The sequence below is a fragment of the Strix aluco genome, chromosome 3, assembly GCF_031877795.1.
Source record: "Strix aluco isolate bStrAlu1 chromosome 3, bStrAlu1.hap1, whole genome shotgun sequence".
In the NCBI taxonomy this organism is placed as follows: Eukaryota; Metazoa; Chordata; class Aves; order Strigiformes; family Strigidae; genus Strix; species Strix aluco.
The window spans coordinates 98,848,837-98,873,950 of record NC_133933.1 but is presented as its reverse complement, the minus strand read 5'-3'; the positions used below and the strand labels follow the sequence as shown (position 1 = coordinate 98,873,950).

The following is a 25,114-nucleotide window of genomic DNA, read 5'->3' as shown; positions in this document are numbered from 1 at the left end:
GTTTTTTTGAGAAAATCTGAAATTCTGAAACTATGCTCTTAGACTGTAAGTTTTTGCATGTTATTTACCTATTCCTGGATGTCTCTAATACTAGTTCAGTGAAAATATTTTGTGTAACTAAAAAAATAGTTGGTTCTGGGGTATGGCAGTGCAAGAATAGCAATAAACAGGTATTAAGTAAAGAAGCAGTAATGACATAAGGTGATCAAGGAGAAATTATTTTTAAAAGTATAGCTGTAACAGCTATATCTGCTTAACTGCAGATATCAAGACCCTAGTGTCAGTGTTGCTGGCATAAAATATTTTTAAGCTCATTTGGGGATATTGTTCCTTTATGTTTTAATTTGTATGTTCTGTTCTATGAGTGTTTATCAATATAGTTTAACTGATATTTTCCATTGTAAAACCCTTCTTACAGTTGTAGCTTCAACCAAAATTTTGCATGCCAGTGGTCTATTTTGTACTGAATTTTAATGGGAATTTAAAAATTAAGTAATTTTTCAAGAATGTGGACTTTTTTTCTCCCCAATTCATGCATTTTTTCAGCTTTTAAAATATTCACCAAATCGTAGACCTATCACTTTCAGTCAAGATTTTTTATCCGATAGCTTCCTTTATGCCTTCCCAGCATATCATCCATCCTCCAGCTCAGCAGAGCCATTTACAGTGCAGTTCCTTCCTGCTCTCAGCTCCTGAGAGCAGAGGGTGAAAGGACCGTGGCTGTGGCAGGCTGTGGTGGATGTAGCTGATGGCTTGTAACTTACCAAAGTGCAGAACAGACAGGAGGGGTGGAAGGGACAGAAAGCCAAAGGTTTAGGTGTGGGGAGGAGGGGGTGGCAGGGATGTAGCTTAGTATCAGGGGGAAGGAGGGATTAAAATACACAACCTAAAGAAAGGACACCAAAGCCAGAAGCAGAAGGAGACAGAAGATGGACAATGTCAACAAAATGGACGGGGAAGAAAGGCAGAAGAGGGTAGGTAGTTGGTGAGGATAGGACAATTAGCATATTAGCTAAGACAAAAGGCATATGAGAGGAACTTGCTACAGCAGGAACTTGGTGGGGAAGAATTCTGGATGCATAAATCAAGGGGTCATGGATATGCAATAACGAGGAGGAAGAGCAGCAAGGAATCGGGGATCCAGAAGTTGAAGCTGGGAAAGGAAGAAAGAGAGCAGGGAGTGATGGGGACAAGAGCAGAAATGTTTTTGGGCACTTGGACACACACATCTGCATGCCGGAGCTGATATTTATTCCTGCCTGAATATTTCTCTATTGCTGAGCAAATAGCTGTGAAACATGGAGGCTGTGTGTTGTTGTGGCAGGCCAGCTCACACAGGGGAGAATTGCTTTTTGGTGTTACTGTGGACTCCATTACTGAAAATTGGAGAGCTCTGTGCCACAGATCCCAGCTTACTGCCAGCACTTGGGGTGGCAGTCTGGTTCATGGAATTGTTGTTGTTCTTGTTGCAATTTTGAAGTCTATAAAAGTGCAGGGAATGATACTAAAAATAAAACTAAAAGATCTTTAATGTGAAGTTAAGCTCTCCAAAATTGCAGAATTACAGTAGCTAATGCAACCGCAAACTGCCTCATGTGGTTATGCTTATGATAATAATAAGCTATTTAAAAATAAACTTGTGAATATGATCATGTAGATGGTAAGCTATTAAAGATTGTACAGATTATCAAGAGTGGTACAACTTGTATTTCATAATCAGCATCTAAATATTTGTAGAAAAAATTCAAAAATAATAAACTCTTCATGCAAATGTATTTTTTTTTCTTGATAGAAGCATGTTTTATTTGGGCTTCTATTGAATGCCTGTGTGCTACTAAGAGTAGTGATCTAACAGTAATATTATAGAGATGTGTTTTATAAAATATGATAGTGAAGATGTATTGTCTGAAGTGTATATAATAAGTAAAATATGTTTTCTGAGGACATAGAGCATATCAAAAGTGCAGAGGGTATTAACAGTAACTATCTGACTTTAATGATAAAGTAGGATTTTTACCCAGTGGCTTTTAAATGAACAGTAAAGAGTTTGTAGGAATATTATTAGGAAAATGTGTGAATAGTTGTTCTATAACAAAAAACTAACTCTGCAACATAATAAAGACTTGAAAAAAAAATCACGAATTAAAAAATCAGTATTATCAAACTAACATAATTCCAATGACCAAGGTTCTCTCCCAAAGTAAGCATGAAAAATGCCTGAAGTACAGGTATGGATATAAACCTCAGTGAGAGGTGACTTTATTTCCTTCAGGGTCTAAAACTAATCTCTGAAGTGATAGTTTATATTTTGGTTTATGTGGGTTTTCTTTGTTCATGTGTTTAAAGGCATTGTAAGCTAAATGGCAGAATCATCTACTTTTTCTCAGATAAAATTGAAAAATATCTCTTGGTTAGTTCAGATCAAGTACTTTTGTATACTTTTATATACTACTGCTATTGAAAGAAAGCATTAGAAAGAGTTGTTCTCATTTCTAATGACACCATTGCGTTTTTGTTAATACACTGTGGCAATGCCCAAAGGGATGAAATAACACCAAGGTTCAGAGCTCACGGGTATATTCTGTTTAAAACTAGTGCTGTCACAGAAATCCTTCAGACTTGTTCCTACTATCAGTCTCACATTTACCCTTATTTTGGATCTATTCTAGCCTGCATCATTCTCCTATGTCCTTCCCAATATAACCTGCACCCTTCCTCTTTTTAAAGAAAATTGCACTCTGAATTACGTTTCTTCCTCTTGCAATTCCTGCCTTGTCCTTTTCCTTCTTGGAGTGCAGTTACATCAGTCCTTTATCACAGACAACTGCCAGTGAACTACCAACTCAGCCTTCTACAGCTGTAATATATTATGTCAACCTGTGATTTCCTCAGCTTTTCATAAATTTGTATATACTCTCTGCTGCCTTTTCTCCAAACCCTACCTGTAGTTCCCTTCCTTGGCCTGATAGGCTCATGGCTTCCAGAACGCTGTAATTAATGGATTTATTCTTGGGGTACATAGTATATAACTTTGTCCCAAGTGAAATGAAAGATTGCAACCTCATATCTGCTGTCGGTACTACTTGCTCTATTTGTGTGGCTGTTCTCCCTGATGCTCTATTACACTTTTACCAATTCCTGTGGCCTCTCTGTCTATACGGTACTCCTTGTCACAGTATTGATCAACTACTTCATAGATTCTTGAGTGTGGTTGACTGTTCTGTCCTTAACTATAACTAAGTGCCTATTTTGTGGAGTATTCTCTCTCATGTCATCATTAGCTGTAGTCCTGTGTGTTTGTTATGGAGACGGGGAGGAGGGATGAATGGCATGCATTGGGGTCCATTCTTGGAAGATGACTGGGGAAAGTAAAAAACATCTGGAGTGCACAACCGATTCTGAGGTGCAATTTGTGAAAAAGCAGAGGTCCAAATAAATGCATTATTACGTGGTTTTGTTGTTATATTATTAGGCTATATTGTTTTCAGATTAATATAAGTTAATTTGAATCGTAATACTGGTTTTGTATTTGCTTCATCAAACTATTGCACATTAAAATTAATGCATGCAGAAATAAGCATTCATACATCTTTCTCTGTTTGAGAGATTACACATTTCTTTCTATTCATATTCTTCCAGGTGACTTGGATTATTACTGGCTGGATCCTGCCACGTGGCACAGCAGGGAGACATCCCCTATTAGTTCGGTAAGGAACAGGAAAAAAGAGGTTCATGAGTATGAATTAAAATGTTTTCTGATTATTTCAGTTCAGCATAGATATTTTGTTGTAAAAAATTATTCTATAAAAATTATATGAAAATTTGGTTTAGTGGATCATGGAAATGGAAATCAGAAAGAAATTTTCATCAAAATGTATACTAGTAAAATTGCCTGAATTTTAACTTGAATTTAATTCTTTTATAGACATGATACTAGATTGCACTACACACCACAAAAGCAGCTGTGAGCGTGATGCTGCTCTGAGAGAGATTAGTGACTTCTTCTATTGACTTGGAGTGGGAAAGGATCATATGGATTTTTAGTATATAGTGAACCCATATGGTAGAGCTGTATAATATTTATATTATTCTAAAGAACAGAATTTATGAATGCACTTTTCAGGGTCATGGAATTTAAAAGTAAATGTCTTATTTTATTACCTAAGGTATGTTTTAAATGTTTAATTGTATTGAACTTTGAATTGTGTTATAATTCTACCTGCAGACATAGTGGGCACAAAATATTTATAAATATTTAAAATAAATATTTAATGAAGCCAGAATCCAAAAGATACAGTAATAGAAAGCTTGGGTGCAGTATGTAACACATCTGAAGGATGTTTGTGTCTACCATGACATAATGATCCAGAAATACAAGAAGATTATTACGCTTCTTTAATTCCATTGCATGTTTTTTTAACAGCATCCCGTAACGTGGCAGCCTTCTAAGGAGGGAGATCGATTAATTGGGCGTGTTATTCTTAACAAGAGAACAACCATGCCCAAAGAATCAGGTGCATTACTGGGGCTAAAAGTAAGTATTACATGGTTTATGTGCTAAATGAAAGAAACTTCAGTGACCTTAGACCTAGAGGTCTAGCACATTAATCAGAGGACTCTCCAATTATATGGTCATTTGACAAAAATATATTCCTCATTTTTGGTAAGTTTTGGAAGTTATGAAAGTTGTACAGATAAATTATGAATATAAATGTATTTAATCCTTCTGTGCAGTCTTCCACTCATCCGTAGCAAAGGGGCTGAACTGTTTTGAGTAAAAAGTGTATGTTCATCCAGCTTCCTGTCTGCAAGACATATACTGCACGTTGCAATGCGCTAGTGGAATCCTGCCTTTTCTAGCTCTACTGTTTGCATTTCAGTCAAGTAATTAATCTCATAATCCACATACATAAATGTCATCTGGATGCAAATGTTTGCAAGGTCAGTGTTTAAAATCCACACAGCCGTTTGGAAACAGAAATTTTGTAGAATGAAACTATACTTTTACACAAAAAAATTTGAAAAAAACCCTCTTAAAGCATAGTAGAGATTATATTAAATGTGATTCTAGTCAATCTGCTGCCCCAAAATTAAGACGTTGGCAACATTGTCCAGTTGATTTAAATCCCTAAATTAGTAATTTGTAGCAGATTTTTAGGTTCGTGTCCCTAAATTGCCAGAACAGTAAAAAGAGAGAGAGTGCTACTTCTGAAGCTGGTGAGGAGTACAGTGTGCCAGTTGAAGAATTTCTCTCTCCATGTATATTTTTAAATATACTGAACTCCAAAGATGACTGAGATTTTAATTTGGGTGTCTTCCTCTCCCTACTGAGAACAACAGAAACAATGCAAAATATGAAACATTCCCATCCGCTTAGGACTGAGTCTACTTCAAAGGGCTCTGACACTAAACCACTCCTTGCATGTTGTTGTCTGATAGTTCAGTCCCTCACATGTGACAGAGATGTGGGTTGTTGGTTCTGCTTGTCATGGTGGGAATTAAATCAGGAAAGAACTTTGTGAACTTGGTAATGGCATGTCCTGGATAAGAGCCATTTATCCACCTTAAAGATAGTGGGGCAGGGAAATGCAGTAGATGAGAACAGCTTCTAAGAAATGTCTAGTAGTCTGTAGCACAAGACTGATTTTTGCTGGCAGCAAGCAATTTTTTTAATATGTGAGAAAAAAGGTTAGTCCTAGTGAGAAAGGTAGATTGGAGAGTTTCTCTTCAATTTTTCAACTTTCAGTTTTGTGTAATATGAGCTAAGGCCCCCACTGATAAATTGTCTTGTGGCATTGCCTTGTGACACCCTTGTTGGCAGGTAGGCTTTGGGATCTTCTTGGGTATATCTGTATCAAAGGTCCTACTAGTTAATGTGATTGCAACATGGGGAAACAATACCTAATGAACCAGCGTTCCACTGTTTTGTTTTATTATAAACCTCCTCCCAGGATATTCCTGACAAAAAAAACCTGCTGGAGAGAATAAGTTGGCTAAAGAGAATAGCAAGTCAGCAAGACTACATTTTGTTGGTTTATATTTTATTAAAAATATAATCTCTTGAGGACACCTTTTTTTTCTGTTTTTCCTTGTCTCCATATCATGCAGTCATCTTCAAAAATACCTCTCTTCAGTTTTGTTTAACAAAAGCCAGAAGTTGCTGTTTTGTCCTGTCATGTCCTTGGATGAGAGGGCCTGGATTTTAGCAGTAGCAACATTCTTATGAATTGTTTACACATGTTTCATAGTAGTGTATTTGCTAGGTTTTTAGTTGTACCAACTGCATTTTGGGATTTTCATGTTTGATTTTATGTGCACTTGCAATTTAAACTTAAGCACATAACAGATAACTTTGCAAAAAGTCTATTTTCTTTCTGCAACAAATGTAGATACTTAGCAAACAGCATAAGATTGACTAGTCGAACACATTAAAAAGAATATCAATTTTATTCATTCTGTGTCAGCTTCTTTTCAAGTAGATCTAGCCTTTTTATATCTTCAGCTTTGTCTTTAAGCCTCTGTAAAGCCCAAATTGACAGTAGATTTGCTTATGCAGATTTTAAATTTAATTTTTAAAATAATGTGAAAACCGATCTGTGTGTATATTTATGCTTGATCTGATGTTTTTGGCTTGGAATCTCACAAATTTATGATTAACCAGGTTGTTGGAGGAAAAATGACGGAATTAGGACGACTCGGTGCCTTCATTACCAAAGTGAAGAAAGGTAGCTTGGCTGATGTGGTGGGGCATCTCAGAGCAGGTAAATCAATCAATTGCATATAAAATAAATTGTCTTTTAATTATGCGTTTTTTTAGTGCAGCTGTTAATTTATATTAACATTGGTCATGTGATATGCTAATATTTTTTAAATACAAACTGTAATGTATGGCATGCCCCAGTTACCTATATTTCTAATTTATTATTAACTCTAATTGCTTGGATGCATGAGCAAAATACAAAACACTCCTTGATCAATGCTGTTGTCAGGACTGAGTGTCACTGGTAACATTTTTGCTTGCTAGCTCATTAGCTGCTTGTTACACTCAATGGAAGCAATGCAAACGTCTAACTGTTTCATTGTGGCAAACAAAATTCACTACAGGTACTTTACGTGCACTATAGTGTCACCTAGAGGATGATGCGCTGTGTACACAATGGACTTTATTAGTGCTTCCTTCAATTGAATGGTTACAAATAAAAATGGAAAACAACCCAAGAAAATCATCTTAAAATATTTCATTTATATAAGATGTATATATTGCACTTACAAATAAGTGGCTGTGCTGTTGGCACCTTTCAAGCTTCTAAATGAAGCGAGAACTGTGCACAACAGTTGGTTTTCAAAGTTATTTCTTAGCGGTTTATATTTTTACCATGGCTCTAAGCAACTAGTTTCCATGTGTTGTCTTAGCAAACCAAAGTCTATGCAATGCCTTCTTAGGAATCTAGAAGCTCCAATAACAACTTGTATGAATTTAGGATATTTGCATGAAGCAAATAATAATAAAGAAGTAGAAAGGTGATGAGTCTCTAAAAATATCCTGCTTTGTTTTGGAATTTGTTTTTTACCAAGTCAATATATATGGTGTTGATAGCACCAATTATTATAGTTTTTTATAGATTTTAACTGCAGATTATAATTACAGAAAATTTGTCTCCACTAATCTTGAACTATTTGGGTTGAAATATTACATTTCCAATGTCTCATCTAGGTTGTTTATATGTCAAGGCTATTTTTAATTTCTAAAAATACTTTTCGAGCCAAAATGATTTCGCAGGAAAAAACCCATTGTTTTGCACGTGTTTTAAATTAATGAAAGTCTATTCATCCTATTGTGTGGGACTAAAACACAAAAAAAAAGGCATGCATGAGTCCTTGCTGCTAGGGAAACATGCTTTTTCATCTTTATGAAAAACCTCCAAAATTTGACTAATTGATAAATCTTTGAGTAATTGTACAAACCTTATAAATTTTAACAAAGACAAATATGAAGTCTTGCATCAGGAACAGAATAACCCAGTGCAACAGTAAGTGCTGGGAGCCGATCAGCTAGAAAGCAGCTTGGCAGAAAAGAGTCTGGAGGTGCCACAGGACAGTAAGTTGAACATGAGTCAGCAAAGTGCCCCTGCAGCAAACACCGATCATGTACAGGGCTGTATTAGCAGGATTGTCGCCATCAGGTCGGGAGAGGTGGTTGTTGCTCTCTATTCCGTGCTTATGAGGCTGTATCTGGAGTACTGTGTTCACTTTGGGTTCCTGTAGTACAAGCAAGATACTGACAAACTGGACCAGGTTGGGCAGAGGGACAGAAAGTTGATTAAGGGTCTGGAGGATATGGCCTACAAGAAGCTGAGAGAACGGGATTTGTTCAGACTGGCAAAGAAAAGACTATGGTATGGTCTAATTCTTGTTTTTACCTGGCTAATGGGAGTCTGTAGAGAACCCAGAGCTGGACTGTTCTCAGAGCTGCACACTGATCACACAAGAAGCAATGTGCACAAGCTGGAATGAGGGAGATCCTGTTTGTGAAATATTTTTTTTCTTGTATCTAGAGAACATAAAGGCTTGGAAGAGGTTGCCCAGAGGAGATGTTGCATATCCTTTCTTTGAGATACCCAGATCTCATCTGCTAAAATCCCTGAGCAACCTGGTCTACCCTTTGATGTTGGCCCTATTTTGAGAAGGGGTTGGAACTAGCTGACCCCCAGTGGTATCTCCCAATCCGAATTACTATTTTAGAAATCAGAGAAATTGTAGAAATTCAGACTATTTAGAAATTCAGAGATTTGCAGCATAACTCTGAAAACTTTCTGTCTCTGCAGAGCATGCATCAGTAAGTGGGGGGTAGAATGCAAGATGCATTAATATTCCTTTCTAGAGGCATCTAAGATATCCTGAGATATATGCCTTACCAGCAGAAGTGGCTCCATAAGGGTGCAGGGTCCTGTAGGTTCTGCCAGCCAGTTTTGTGCAGATATCTTGGTTATCCTAAACATCTATATTGTAAGGTCTCTGACAGCTCTTTGACTGACTGACTTGCAACTCTGGACTGCTACACTGGGTCTTAAGACCAGGGAATTCATCTTACCTGAATTTGTAGCAGTGTATCACAGGATCATAGAATGGTTGAGGTGGGTAGGGACCTCTTGAGATCTCTAGTCCAACCCCACTGCTTAACCAGGGTCAGCTAGAACAGGTTGCACAGAACTGTGTCCAGTTGGGTTTTGCATATGTCCAAGTTCTGAATGTCTGGTTGGTGTTTTTCTGTTTCCATGCCTGTTGCTGAGAGCAGAAGGCAGAATGTGAGCCTTATAGACAGCACCTAAAGAGACAGTGTAAAAGGACTTGACTGGTCAGAAAGGTCAAGAACTGGACAAGCTGAGCAAAAGGTGTTGATCTGGTTAGAACTATCAGTAGTGTCATTTCACCCAAATCTCCATTTGAATCTAGTTTTCATTAAAAGTAATTGAAGCCACTTCTGTGAAGTTAGCATTCTAACTATGATGATCTTATGTTTAATCATCTTGGCGATTCTTTTTTTACTTGTTTGATGTCCTAATGACTCTGAAAAGTAAAAAAGCTAGTTAAGTCCTCTAAAATAGTGATACAGGCACTTTACATGTTCCTATTCAGGATTCTCAACCATGTTGCACCTATTTTGTCTTCTTCAAAATGTGATAGATTCATTACCGTGTAAATTAGGTTTAAATCATGTTACAAATTTAGCATATAACCCTGTCTGGTTTTGCCATTAAGTTATAACTATTGCGAAGCTGGCCGCATCTTGTTCCTTTTAATGCTTGGGATGCTTTTGTAAATTAAGCCAATTCTCTTTAAAGAAATCAGTTTTTCTTTTAGGGAAAAACAACATGTTAGATTATAACAGTTGTTAACTTCAAAATACAGTCAGAATTACAGAAGAAACTGAGTTGTATAAATTTTAAATGTTCCTAGGCAATATCTAATTCCTGTTCCCCCCGACATAAGATTATGTAATAAATATACAGAATATTTAAAACCGTTTCAGCTAAACAACAAGGTATAAACTTAAACTTAGGTCAGCAAGCATTCATTGTCTGTCATTAGCAAATCCTCATGTTTTAAAGAGTGCCAAAATGCTTTGAAAGCCAGTGGAATACTCTGTGGAGTCCTTTCTTAAAATATCAAAGTATAGGCTGTTTGGAAAAAAGGGCTGATAATCTCTGAACATAAAGAGAAATTGAAACCATGTGTTTTGGTAGATAGGACTTCTGTTAGGATAGTTTTCCTTGGCTTATTAACAAACTCAAATCTGATCATTTGGCTTAGATCTCCTCAGAAAGGAGCAAAGCCAGCAGCTGGTTGTTCCTGACTGAATTTGATAAATATAAAGTCATGGTCAATGAAAGAAGTTATTTGTGGCATCAGATAGTGATTGTGAAGTTTTGACTGCTGCATATGATGGGGTATGAGTGTAAACTTACCCTATGGTTCTTTTTTTAGAAACTATACTTCAAGATTATCACCTTTTTGTAAGGCCTAAATACAATATAATGTACATGCTATTTAAATTCCAGAAATGGCAAGCTGAAAAAAGAAAGTTATCTAAATAACTTCCACATCATGTTTTCCTTTCTGTCCCCCTTAACATCCTCAGGAGACAGTGACTCACTCTTTGCTTTTATTTTTACTTCATTTGACACAGACAGTGAAGACTGTCCTTATAGAGAAATTGAAATGCACAGTATATAAATTGTAATATGTCATGATTTTTAAAGGCTTAAGGGTAGGTATTTATATTTTTCATTTTTGAAGATTAACCTGTTTCCAAAGTTTGTTACTGGTAGTTAATAAAAGATCTTTTTAAAAGACTCTCTCATTTCTTAGCACAATAACAGGTCCTGTATTACTTTGGAAATACTTAATATGTTTGTGCAAGTGATTTCTCTAATATGTTTTGTCTGTACAAATTGTAGCTGTTCTGAGAAAGGAGCCTTGATAGTGTCTCAAAAACCTTTTCTGGGTTTCAGCACAGCTTTTTAATTTATTTCAGGCAACGTTACTTGGTTATATAGATTTCATAAATGTTTTGCATGTTTTTGTGAAAGAGTATGAATATGAGATAAACTTCTCTTTAAATTCAAGGGGATGAAGTCCTAGAATGGAATGGTAAACCCTTGCCTGGAGCTACAAATGAAGAAGTTTACAACATTATTTTAGAATCAAAATCAGAACCTCAAGTTGAAATTATTGTTTCAAGGCCTATTGGGTAAGGCTAAAGACTTGTTTCTTAAGCACAGTTATTACTTCTACTAATGGGACTTTTTAAGGGACTATTTGTGAGTTCATTATTTTTTATCTCTTATTGATGGAACATGGTTCACTTTCTACTGACATTCTCTTTATGCCATTTTCTTCACTGACATTTACAATCTTGGATCTTTGCAGTGATATATATATATAAAAGTATAAATGGTGGTCAATGTACTAACACTTTTGCAAGTGTCAAAGGAAAATGGTTGGATCAAGTGGACCTGTACATGAGAAAAATCTGTTTTTCATGCTTTTAGATTCACTAAATCAGAATAACTTATGAGTACTCATAAGTAGAAGAAAGCATCAACAAACATTGAGCATTGCAGGGTTTTAGTAAGTCAATGCTAGTAGGACTTTAAAAAGGCCTCCTTTAAAGAGCTAAAAATTGGAAAAGGCTGTATTTGGCCTTAAACGGCACTGTCATCAAGATCAAAAGTGGAAACAAAAAGTTTAATCAAAAATTAGCATTAATGTGTTATGTTTGCAATCTTAATATTTATTTATTTCAAATCCAGGTTTGGGGTTTTATGATAACAATTCTTATATTCTGGATTTCCCAAATAACCCTTAGAAAGATCATAAAATCTGTTTGAATTGATAAGATTAGTGGGGTTGGCCCTGAATTTGTCACAGTTGTTTTAGTGATATTCTACACTCCTTCCCCAAACACAATTCTATTGGGACTGTTTTGAGCCAAGTCTTACAGGATTGAATATGAATCATATATTGTAAATTCACATTTATATTGTGGAACAGAGTCACATGATTAACAATAAAAAGTGACTTTTGGTTAGTTTAAAAAAAAAAATAAAAGGATTTAAATCTCTCTGTAGCTTGTCACCTTCCCAGATTTCATGTGCACTCACTCTAAGTCTCTAAATAGCACTATCCTGTAGGTAGACGGTAAACTGTTTCCTCCTTATGAATGCATGATTATTTAATTTTGAATTTGCCCGTTTTCGTGCTAATTATAATTTTTATCTGTCTCAAATATAATGTTTTCCATTTTAGAAACAGAAAACACTATTAGTTTTCTTTCTGACTAAACCATTCTTCTTTTACATTTATGTCAACGTTAGCTTTTGATATTTGGTTTTGTCTATACTGTGCAAGTGTAGCTATATTTTACAAATGAGTTCTGCCTTTTTAATGGCAATCGCTATTAAAAGTACTTAAATAAAATTAACATTTGTTGCTAATTCCAGCTATGAGTTTGACCTTCTAATTGAAAACGAAAGCTTGATACAATAATAGTGGTTGTTAAAGGCTAAAATTACCATCCAGATGGAGACTGTGGGGGAGTAGAAACCTTATTTTATATTCTTTAGTTGGATAAATTAGGAGGTATTCCTGACTGAAAATTGCAAATTCAGTCCTCCATCTTTGTAATTAAAAATAAAATGCCATAAGGAGATTTTTTGAAGTCTAGTTTTTATGTTTAAATCAGCAGAAATTAAATATGTTGATACTGGACCTGACTTGAACTCCATGTCTCAGATAAAGAAAACCTGAAAATAGATTTGTACAACTGATGTAAAAAGAAAACGCTAGATTAGTATTTTAAATAATGAGCTTTAGATATATTTGTTGCTATCAGTATGTTTGCAAATGTTGTGTATCCTTAAACTTTTAAGATAACTTCAATATTAAACCAATTGACTTATTTTAGTTTATGAATTTGATAAATCTGATAGCTTCAAAAAGTGACATACAAGGTGAGCACATTCCAGTGACATATTCTTGAAGAAAGATTAAGATAAAAAACCACAACTGTTGAACTGAGGCATAGAACATGAAGTGCATTTAAAATCAAAGAATGTTTCTGAATCTGAGCAGTGAATTTTACGCTAAAAAAGTGCACGCAGAAATAGTACCAATGAAATGGAAAGTTTTGCTTTGGATAACACATGCTTATTTTTTCCAGACATAGGCAGAAATGGAGCACATCAGATTGTGCTTTTATTTTGAGATAAATGGAGTCTTGGCATGGAGGTTTTTACATGCTATAATAACACTATTGCAGAGTTGTGTCTTGATTTTTTTGTTTGTTTGAGGGTGGGTTTTTTTGGAAAAGAGCAAATAAATATATCAAAGTGACTAGAACATATAACTTTGAAATTTAAAGATATTTCCTTTTTCCAGTAGTAATGAGTCATGGTCCTGTTGTTTTATGTCAGATTGAGATTTACCTGTCTGTCATTTTAAAAGAACAAAAAATATCAGATATTGTACAATGAAGGAAATCCTGATATTAGTTAACAAAAAAGAACATGCTACACAGGATTTTCTTTTTCTTTTAATAATTATAATCTATGTAAATTGTTTTACATAATGGAAAATGGTTTGCTTGCATTAATAGATTACTTTTTTCCCCCAGCTTCTCCTTGTCTTGTTATCCAAACAATGTGATTGTTTCAAATTCATTTTATTTAATCCGACAAATCTAGTATATCAGTTTTGTTGATATCTATCTACTTTAGTTGCTGACTCAGCAAAATTCAAGCTGCTTGATACAACATTAAGTGGTAATCCATTACACCTAAAATTCCTGTGAGGAAATAGGTTCCCGAAAGACCTGAAAAATGATACTTCGTCTGCATAATTTAAGTGTTTTCATCTCTCAGTATTAATAATGCAGATAGTGTACGAGCACTTTTAATGGTCTTGATTTAAAAAGTCCTAGCGTATTAGGTCTAAAAAGCCCAAATATGACACAGTTTGGCTTAAGTGAATAATGGGAGGACTGTAAGCCCACAAATTAGACCGCCCATAAATTAGACTGCCAGTTACAAAATTTATGTCTAAACAATTTTCTCAGTCTTGTAAGTTTGGATTTCTGTGTCTACCAGCAAATGTAATTTGGCATAATGGATATTTGTAGGATGTTTATTAGAGAAAAATGTGAAACATGTAACGCTATTAGCAGATGAAGGCATAACAACAATAAACAGTATAACCACAATACTACCGTGAAAACTCCATAGAAACTAATTGACGCTAATGCTAATGATTGCAACACAAGGTAGATAATAAACCTATAAAAAGTAGAATTAATGGGTTAGCTATCTAAATATGAGGGGAAGAAGTACCTATGAATATGCATACAACGTGAGAGGTGGTTAATATAGGACAGCGTAGAAAATTCTCTGGCAGTATGCTTTTTTGAGAAGAAACCTGACATCATAACTAACTCACCGTCTCTTGTGTGCTCTTGTGAGCTCTATGGGATAGCTCAGGTAAAACAAATGTTTTTTCATTTGTCTCTTGTTTTCTTTGTCAGATGCTAGCTATGTTTGCTTGGATTTCCACAGATAGTATTGCCAAAATTGTTGTTTCTCTGGTATGATTCAGTGACTGCTACTGTGCTCTAGATCCTCACAAGGAGGTTGAACCTCCATCATAAACCAGGCAGTAGGGAATTACAGTGAGTCGCTCAAGTAATGTAATTAGTGCAAACTGCAGATTGGTCTACAGGTTCTGATGGGAAGGAATGGTTTGGGGAATAGGAGGTTGAGCATCGGGAACAGGTACTCAGAAACTCCGAAGACTCTGTGGGGTGTAGAGGATGATGCTTCTGTCTCTAGAACAACCAGATTTGGTACAACCAGATTTGAATTTGGTTTGTCTTCAGTGATCAAGCTCTTGACTATAGCCTTCAGAGAAGTTATAGCTGTTCCTGTGTTTTACAAAATAGTGATCCTCACAAACCATGTATCTGCACAGAGTAATCTCAACCTAAGGTATAGTTTGGTTTAATTTATTAATTCATTGAGGTGTGGAAGAATCAGACATAAGATAATCATATGTAACATCACATAAGACTGCAAAAAACCTTTGCCTTCCAAGGTAGAGATAGAAGGACAGAGTTCGATGTTGGCAGGTCTTTTCTGGGTGTGTGTCTGACATTATTTTTCTGACGTTCACATTGCTCTGAAAGGGGAGTAAAATTTTTTTACTAGTTTACATAAGTGGTGGTGCAAATTCTTACTTTGTTTTTGCCATTTGCTTTTAATAGTCTCGTTTTCAATATTTGAATTCAATATCATGAATTACTATTTCTTCTGAAGAGGTTTTTTGTAAATCATAGTGCCAGGATATTTTCTGCAATCCAAAAATAGAAGCAGGCTAGATAAGACTAATTTTCTTACCTAACAAATTTTAGATTATAGTTTCTCTATAGAATTTTCATTCTTTAATTAAAATGCCAACATTAAAAAAAATACCCCTCATACATTTGAGAAAGTCTTGTGCACCAGTTATTTTAGTTTTGTGCATGTAATATTTAAGAAATTATTATGTAAACTGGATTACTGAATTTATAAGAGATTCACATATAGACAGAAACATAGCTTTAAATTAATTCATGTACATTTTGAAATCAGTAACAGAATGCAGAACTGTTACAGAGATTGTTAGAATACTCTACCATGAGTTTGGTGGTCAGTACTATATTGCATACTTTATTTATTTATTTCTTTTAGTTTTGCAGTTCAGTGCGGAGCTGTACTTAAACAAGATAAATATATTGGGGAAGAGATTTCCTATCTAGTTTTTCTCTATATATGCACATATGATTACACATAAACACACATGCATTTTATATATATATAAAAAAATAGATCTAAATAATACATTTTTTCATACATAAATTTTATATATTTTTTTAAAAAAATCTGTCCACTGTACTATAAAGTTTTAGAGATTTCAAATAACATTTCTATTGCAAACCATCCATTTTGTCTAAAATTGAAATTTATGTTCTAGCTTCCACTGTTCCTGTTAGTTTTTCATAAGAATTACAAGGAGTTTAGAAAAACAAATTAAAAAAATTGTACTTTTAGTTCTTTCCTATCTGATGAGTAAAGTCTTAAGAATGATCTGATTATTTTTTTTATTTACCTTTAACTAGTGAGGACTTTTATCACCAGCTCAAAGTGAGGAAAATACTCTCCACTTGATCATTTTTTTTCATGATGTGACATCTTCATTCCAGTATCTTTTTTCCTCTTGTAAACTGTGTGGATCTGATTGTCATGTTGATTTATTATTAGACTTTTCTATGTCAGTCTAATAATGTGAAGGTGCCTTAGTGTACGTATAAATCAATTCTTAAGTGCTTATATATGTAACTAATATTTGAGGCTTATTTTTCTACTATATTGTCAAACAATACTGAAAAAAATCCGAACAAAATTAATTTTAGTGTCTTTCTTCACCCACCCAGGGATTATGAACCTTGACACTGTATGTTGCACTTTCCATGTTGAAACACTCCTTTCACACATGAGCCTTCATTTAGATATCCTAAACATGATGTTATTATGAGCAATGCTATACTGCAGATGAGTGTGTTCATATTCTAGCACAAGAAAACAGTACAAACTTAATGTTGCATTGAACAGAAAAATCAGTTTGAATATGGTAAGTAAATATTTCAGGCTGCTGAGAATTGCCCTGGAAAGAGAGAAAATGTTAAGAGGAAGAAGTCTGCACAGCAGCCCTGCGGTGCAACAGGTTGTGAATCTGTTTATATGTTTTTAAAATTGTACTATGCCATGTCAAGAATGGTAGTTATATTTCCATGAGTCTTGAGGGAACTACATCACTCTTGAATTACAAAGTCAAGGCAAAGAAGCACATTTTTGTTTAGTGATGTGAGATGTAAGCTGATATGAGACATTAACTTGGAGCTGAAATATGCTTTTTTGAAACACAGGCACCACAAGTTTAAATTGCAGGACATCAAAAGCAAATTTAAGACTAATTGATTTGGTACTGTTACATTCTTTTTCTGACTTAAGTGTCTGTTTCTTTTTCATAAGTGACTTATATACCTAGGAGTCTTAGTTTTATTAACTTCCAAGACAGTAAGATGGTGTTTCACTGAACACAGAAATGCCTGAATACCTTTAAAATGCTCAGCTTTAGACTTAAAATCTTGTAAATGTTCTTCAGAAATGTTATTTCAGTTCCAATTTTGGATTATTATGTGTAGATGACAATATTTTCAAGTAATTCACTGAAAAGCTTTGTTTCCATTTTCCTGTTCTGCCGCTTTGCTAACATTTGTACAATAACGGTCATTTCTTGCTCTTGCAATGTATTTTCAATGATTACTGAGAACAGAAGAGAACCAGGAGCTAGCATCATCCAGATTTTGATGGAAGAGTAAATTTGTTGATGGCAAAATTTTTATAGATGTGTGTGGACTTAACCAGTTTGATTTTGCTTATGCTTGTATATGTGCTGGGTATGTGTATGTCCAAAAATGTCCATACCCAATCGTAATATGGTTTTGGTTTTTTTAGCCTTTGAAGAAATGCCTTATTCTTCTGTTTGTTTAAATTTGGTAATGTTATTTGCTTTTTCTTTTTGTTTGTTTAACATTGCTAATGTTATTTGCTTTTTCTTTTTATTATTATAAGACATTTTCATCAGTTTCATTCCGTGAACTCCTTGAGACGTTTATATAAAAATTACTAGTGAGTTAATCTATGTCTTATTTTTTGGATTTTTTTTCCTCCAAAAAATAGTTGAACATGTGTAGCTGTACTACCTTTTGCCACCTTTCTCTTCCTAAAAGCTCTCTAACCTTATTGTTCTGGTTGTAAAAAAATTGTGGAATCCATCCACAATATTAATATTGTAGTGCTCATATTGTTATGTCTGCTAGTTCCTTAACTTGAAAGAAATAGTTTGCATTACTAAGATTTTCATGAATGTTAGTGGAAAATATGTCTTTAAATATTTCCCCATTCTTTCCTTGTAGCCCATTAGAACAGAAACAGATCCATATTTCTAAAAAGTGTCCCAGAAATGTATTTGTCACAGCAGAAGGTCATCTCTATTTTTTCTAATTACTATGTGTATATTCACGTTTTAGTGATATTCCACGGATTCCTGAGACTTCTCACCCTCCGTTAGAGTCTAGTGAGTACACACCTCATTCCTTTCACTAAGCATGGTCTTGTACCCAGCACAATCATTTTGGCTATGAATTTTCTGAAAGGCGATCACTGGGAGACTGCATTAGCTCCTAGGTTGTTGTATGACAAAATTCAGTGGGTTTTGGTCTTGTGTGTTAAATTCCAAACAATACAGATTTGATTAAATCTATACAGATTTCAAATGTAGCAGAATTTTATTGTTTTCTGCTATATCTTGTGTTGTTATTACCATACTGGTATACACACTGTGGCCCGAAACAGTCATCTACTTGCCCTAACATAAGAGAGAAGACAGGTATAAGGGATTGCCAAAGGTACAAATGGTGTCAGGATTTCACCCCCTGCACCATCCAGCATAAGTCCACAGTACTTGTTTCTCTTTTTCTTAACAAGAAAATGTTGGTTAGGTGAACTTTTTCTCTATCATGTTTTAAAAGAATGGTTTTCTTTTTAACTATCCCATTTGAATGGTGTCAGCTAGAGTGTGTGAGGGCCATGACTCCCAATGCTTTCTCATCTGAGCCTTGTGTGAGATGCAGCCAGAAGCCTTCCCTGGGACAAAGTCCTGTGGGGGCACTGAGTGCTGTTATACTTGTGACAACCTCATTGCATTAGTGAGGGCTCTGCAGCACTGGTGGAAAACTGCTGATGTCCAGCAGGCACCAGAGCATCCTCCATGCCAGATGCATGTCCTGCATATCTTCCTGTGTGTTAGTTCCTTGGGAGTTAATTTCAGAGGCTACTGGGAGTATAACTCATACAACAGATGCAGGTTTATTCATCAAAGATTTAAGATCATAGAATCATAGAATAGTTTGGGTTGGAAGGGAGATGTGTAATTCTGTCAGAAGACAGTATTTTATTTAAAACATTTAGTATGGTTTGTCACTGCTTTATGAGGAGCACTTTTTTATATGTTATTTCAAATAAAACAAAAGATAGAAGGTTTAATCTGGGCTAAGGGTATCCAGGCAGTCTTTCTCACTATGCTATCTACATCAGTTTAAAATCTTTCTGTATATTTATCCAGTTATACTGTATATAAATACAAACTTTATACAGTTCAAAGAAAAAGCAATTTATAAGTTATCCAAATTCACTTCAAAATTTTGGATGGAAAGTTCATGTGTTTCTTGTGTATTTTTAGGTTCGAGTTCTTTTGAATCTCAGAAGATGGAAAGGCCTTCTATTTCTGTTATATCTCCGACCAGCCCTGGAGCCCTACGAGATGCACCACAAGTCCTACCAGGGCAGCTTTCTGTGAGCATATTTTGTTTTTCCTGAGTTGTTAATGAAAATCTATGAAGTGCTGGTCCCTCAGCCCTCCACATTCCCAAGGTCTATTGGGAGGTCAAGAAAAATATCTGTTGTTGGTGAAGATTCACGTCTTTCAAATGTTTTTTAAGACCCTCTGTACAGACTCACAAGCCATCACTGTAATCACAGCAGAGATAAAGAATTGTTGTCTTAATACACCAAAGAACACAGGAATTTACATTGAGAGGAGCCCATAAAAGTACCTTGTAACTTGTAATCCTGTACCCTCTGCATAGAAAATATTGACTCTTCTGTGCATGCCCAGTAATCCACAGATAACAAGCATAGTATCACTTTATCTTCTTTATGGAAGCCTTCAAAGAACTGTGTATTTTTTAAGAGTTAGACTCTTCAATAATACATTTTGATTTGGATACACACTACATCCTGGAACTGTCTGTAATACTAATTGAAGCTGTGCTTATTAAATATACTGTGAGTACTTAGACTTTGTTCTGTACATTCTTGTATTTTTTATATTGATCATTTTAATTTTTAAGTATACATCAGACTCAAAAATTTCATAATGTTACGATTCTCTTAAGAAATGATTTAGCTATATATTATACTTTTCGTAAGAACATTTGCAAGGTGACAAATCAGAGTAGATAAATTTCAGCTATGCTTCGGGTTTAGCTGCAGTCAGGACTTCCTATTTGAATGTAGCTTTTAACATGCAGAGCTAAGATGCTGATGTAAATGCATTCATAGATACAAGATTATGCAGTGAGTACAATAAACAATGTAAGTATACTCAGGCACCACCATTTTATTCAGCAGTGGTAAATACAAAAGTCTTTGGTATATACCATCATCTTTTCCATCTAACTTAAATGTTAAGGGATTTGAAATAAAATATATCTGATTCTCTCTTGGAAAAAACAATGGTTACTTTTACATTGTGGTTAATGTGATGCAGTGTGAAAATTCTGGGTTTTTTCCATTTTCATCAATGTTTTCTGATAACTTGATTCTTGTAGGTTAAACTGTGGTATGACAAAGTGGGACATCAGTTAATAGTAAATGTTCTGCAAGCAACAGATTTGCCACCAAGAGTAGATGGACGCCCCAGGAATCCCTATGTAAAAATGTATTTTCTTCCAGACAGAAGGTAGTAGTATTTTGGTTTAGAAAACTATCTTGTTATTTACCATGTATTGAATCAACTTTTAAGTGAATGCTTATGAAGTAAAAAAATCCTTTTTATAATTCGTTATAGTTTAATTATAACAGAAAATTGCGCTTGAATCGTGCAAGTCAGTATCAAATTAACTTTGAGGACTGTATGAATGTGATCCACTGTACAGCAAATACTCTTCTCTTTTACGCATTGTCAGATCAGAAAGAATGAGAACAATAAGTGCTGATGAATAGATGGCATTTTGTGATTTACCTCAACAAACAATTTACAACAAATATTTATGTTTCAGTGATAAGAGTAAAAGGAGGACCAAAACAGTAAAGAAAAGTCTAGAGCCAAAATGGAACCAAACTTTTCTCTACTCACACGTACATCGTAGAGATTTTAGAGAACGAATGCTTGAAATAACCGTATGGGATCAGCCACGAGTTCAAGAAGAAGAGAGTGAATTTCTTGGAGAGGTGATACATGCAATCACATTTCCCCTGAGTTCGTTGTTTGGTTTGAATACATATGCATATATATCTGTTTGTGTGTGGTTCCTTGAAAATAAAATTAAAACCTGATAATTTTTCTACTAGATTCTTATAGAGCTGGAGACAGCACTTTTAGATGATGAACCACATTGGTATAAGCTACAGACACATGATGAATCTTCACTACCTCTGCCTCAGCCATCACCTTTCATGCCAAGAAGACATGTTCATGGTGGAGAAAGCACTAGCAAAAAATTACAGAGTAGGTCCAAGTTCCATTCATCTCTTTTAAAATTTAAATTAGAAATGCTGAATATGGTATAATGGTATTTAACTTTCATATACAAGATAAAAATGCTCTTTCATACTCTTTAAACATAATGAAAATGAGTGGCAGAGAAGAGATGCAAATTATGACATTATGACATGGCAGCCTTTCACCTGTGACGCATAACTTTCAAGTATGTGAAACTTGTTGGAATTGGTTTGGCTTTCACTAGCAAAAGAAAATTGTTCAAATATTTGTTTGCATAAATTTTCTTTTAAATAGAAAGATGAAGTTCATCATTATTTGATACTTTTTTTAATAATTAAAAACTTTTTATTTAAAAAAAGAAAGTCCTTAAAGACTTATGAAGCTTAAAAACACCTTTCGTCATAAAGTTAGTCTCAACCTCCAATGTGCTCATTATACAATCGGGTGAGAAGTGTACTTGTGCAGCAAAGAGAAATTGCATGCATGCATTTGGGAGTTACAGTTGTTCTGATGAGTCTGATTACAGGTTCGTATAAGGTACATTAAAATAATTGAAATATTTGAATATTGTATCATCTGTGTTCATTTAAATTAATCTGAGATTTATTTAGAAATATGAAGAACATAGGGGATTATTTTAAAACATGTTTCCAAGCTATTTTTCTGTTTTTTCTTAAACATGGAAATCATTCATTCCAGCCAATGCGTAGGAAATTGGTGCACATTCAGGAATGAATTATAAAAATGTGATACTGCTGTAATTGCTACATGAGGATATGTATAGAGAGAGCAAATTAAAGGTTAGTTTTCATGAGATATTTGAACTTTTCTAAAGCTGGCAGTACTGTTTCCTCTTCCCCTCTCTCACCATATGCTGCCACCTCTCCTTTCCTGTTCAGCAAGCTAAAATTCAGCTTACTCACTGAAATAGCACGAAAGTTTTTTTTTCTTCTTCAAGTTAACTTTTTGCTGGTTTAGTGAGATAAACCATCCTAGTAGAGGATTACTGAAGACTTGAGAGAAGGAGAAGGGGAAAGGAGGCTGCAGCAGCTGTAAGATGTTAAATTGGCTCAACTGTCATGTGAAACATCACTGTCATTCACTGCAGTTTAGATCTCCTCTATTGTTTAGACTTAAAATCATCTTTTTAAGTTCAGTAGTATGTTAAATGAACATATTCTTACATTTTATTACACGACCAGATGTTCAGGTATTTGTTTACCTTACTGTTGTGCAGGATCTCGGCCAATCAGTGATAGTGACATCTCAGATTATGATGTTGATGATGGTATTGGAGTTGTTCCTCCAGGTGCGTGGGTGAACAGCATGGTCCTGCTTTCTTCTTCTTCTTCTTCTTCTTCCTTTTTGCTTGTTTGTTTGTTTTTTGTTTTTTGTTTCTTTATAACGTTTCAGAATATTGAGGATACGGGTTATGGAGAGTGCATTGTGAAAAAAAAGTTTTGCTGATTATTCCATGGTATCTGTCCTAAATTGTGATGAATTAAAAGATTCTACTATTCATTCATTAATATTGCTTTTACATATCATTCTTCATATGTGAACCACTGGGTGGTTCAAATTGTGGAATTTTTTACTGCATAATGTTCCAAGCATTATTTAAAATATAAATTGAATTCAAAAAATCATATTAAAATAATAATTAAAATTTCAGTGTTTATTGCAAACATTTTTTTTTTATTTTGCTTTTTGCTTGAAACTTAGATATAATGCAGTCTCCCATGGACTTTATTGAGAATGCATGGCTGTAGATTAAGATGCATGTAGCATGGCTATATCTTTTAGAGTTTTCGTAAGCCTTCATGAACTATCATTACCTAAATGTTCATAAATATATACTTGTAGAGACTATCATGGTTTGACTTCTAGTTCAGCACTCCTTACATACTGAAAATCTTGAGGATCATTTTGGATACCACATTTTTCTACTTCTATTTGACCGTTGCCACAAGTCAGATGCGTATGTGTTCCAATTGTCCCAAACTAACTGGAGTCACTATGTCATTGCCAGCACTGAATCAGTGTTTCTGTGGATCTTCCTGATGAAAATTGCTGAATTAAATCATGATGGGATTTGGAAAGCTCTTTATCTTCCTGATCTGTGTCTAAAATAATCTGAAAAGTTATTTATTCATTATATAACCATACAAATTGTTTTGCTGATTAAGGATACCAATTAAACTCGGACACCAGAGTGAAAAGACTAGGTGTATTTTACTAGTGATAACTAAAGAATGTAACAGAGTAATACAGAAAGCATGCAGTAAGAAAAGGCAGAATAATGCACTTAAAGCAACAAATAGGAAAATACAGGGTAATGCATCAAATCATCACTACACTGAGAGGGAGAATAGTGATTAAGAGAGATACCTCACCACTTGCATACGTTACCATCATCCAGATCTACAAACGCTGGGGAGCCCCGGTTACAGCGAGGATTTGGAGAGCCTTTCCCAGCAAATGGGAAGTCCTACGCGGTGCATCCATCTGTAGGTGAGGCATCCAAAGTTGCTGCAAGTCGGCAAGCCAGAATAACTGGCACCTTTGTTTTGAGTAGAAACATCTGGTTTCATCCTCTTCTTAGATTCCACCCAAAGCCTGACCAGGGCTCGGGGGGAAGAACCAAGGGAGTTTCTAACAAGGCTGAACACTTGGGTTCTCAGCCTTGAGCAAGGCTAAACAAGGAAAGTTGGATACATTCTCTCAGCATTTCATCCTCACTACTGATTATATTCTAAGCTACATCTTTCACTAGTGAGCATACGTACTTTGTTAATGATTACATACTAACCAGCTTCGGCTCGGGCCTGTTGTTCAGGCTTCAGTACTTCAACACTTTAGCACTTTTTACATCAGCATAAGTGGTTTGTTATAACCTAGCACAGTACCTACTAGCACAATGGTTATCAGTTATAAAATATACAGAATTTATCTATAGGTCAACTCTGGCTTGGGCCTGTTGTCCAAGCCTTAGCACTTCACAAATAAATCACGTATCTTATTAATGCAATATCATTTCGATGTTTACTGAGCCAAATTCTCGTTCTTTTGATGTTTATTGGGTTCTTTCCTTACTTTAATACACTTAACACCTGAGTTACAAAGAGGGAAATTTGTTCAGGTATGTCTAGTAATGATATTTGCTTTAATGAAGTGATTAATCTTGATATTTTTACATTGGCTGAGAGAATGAACATTTAAAATTAAAATAAATCATAGGTTCTAAATGTTTTTTCTTGTTTATTATTTAATTTTTTTATTTGACAATGTAGATACTGGGATATCTGTTTAGACTTACTTACATTTAAGATTTCGTTATACTGTATTAAGAATTGGGGCTTTTTTTCAGCTGCCAGTTCTTCAAGGCATCCATTTGCCATTTGAAATAAGCCATTTTTCATCTGACAGGAAACGTTCAAAAATGTTCAGCTGAATGCGTTGGACTCTATTCACTGGGTCAGCACTTGAGAAACTGATTCTTACGGAAATTTCTTGGGACTGTGCATGCTCAGGTGTGCCTTTGAAGAATGCATGGGTCCAAACGTTCTCAGTGATCACTGTAGGAAATTGCAATATTTAATCTGTAACAATAGGATTTACAATGAGCTGAGAGTCTCAAAACTATAACGTGCTTGCACGTGCAACCTAAATCCTTAAATGG

At 34.9% G+C, this 25,114-nt stretch overlaps 1 protein-coding gene across 31 annotated transcripts in view; it reads left to right on the top strand.

The window, feature by feature from the left end:
* RIMS1 (regulating synaptic membrane exocytosis 1) overlaps positions 1-25,114 on the top strand; it is a 352,499-nt gene that overhangs the window by 195,583 nt on the left and 131,802 nt on the right. For 29 of the 31 annotated variants that reach the window (XM_074819773.1, XM_074819774.1, XM_074819754.1 and 26 more), the window contains exons 6-15: positions 3,640-3,707; positions 4,424-4,534; positions 6,662-6,761; positions 11,128-11,251; positions 18,182-18,228; positions 19,393-19,505; positions 20,543-20,673; positions 20,993-21,164; positions 21,285-21,441; positions 22,673-22,744. The exons of 1 other annotated variant lie outside the window; for it this stretch is intronic. In XM_074819773.1, the coding sequence (XP_074675874.1) occupies positions 3,640-3,707; positions 4,424-4,534; positions 6,662-6,761; positions 11,128-11,251; positions 18,182-18,228; positions 19,393-19,505; positions 20,543-20,673; positions 20,993-21,164; positions 21,285-21,441; positions 22,673-22,744 (1,095 nt within the window). Of the gene's footprint in view, positions 1-3,639; positions 3,708-4,423; positions 4,535-6,661; positions 6,762-11,127; positions 11,252-17,723; positions 17,781-18,181; positions 18,229-19,392; positions 19,506-20,542; positions 20,674-20,992; positions 21,165-21,284; positions 21,442-22,672; positions 22,745-25,114 lie in introns of all 31 variants that reach the window. One more of the 31 variants, XM_074819786.1, reaches the window with a different exon arrangement.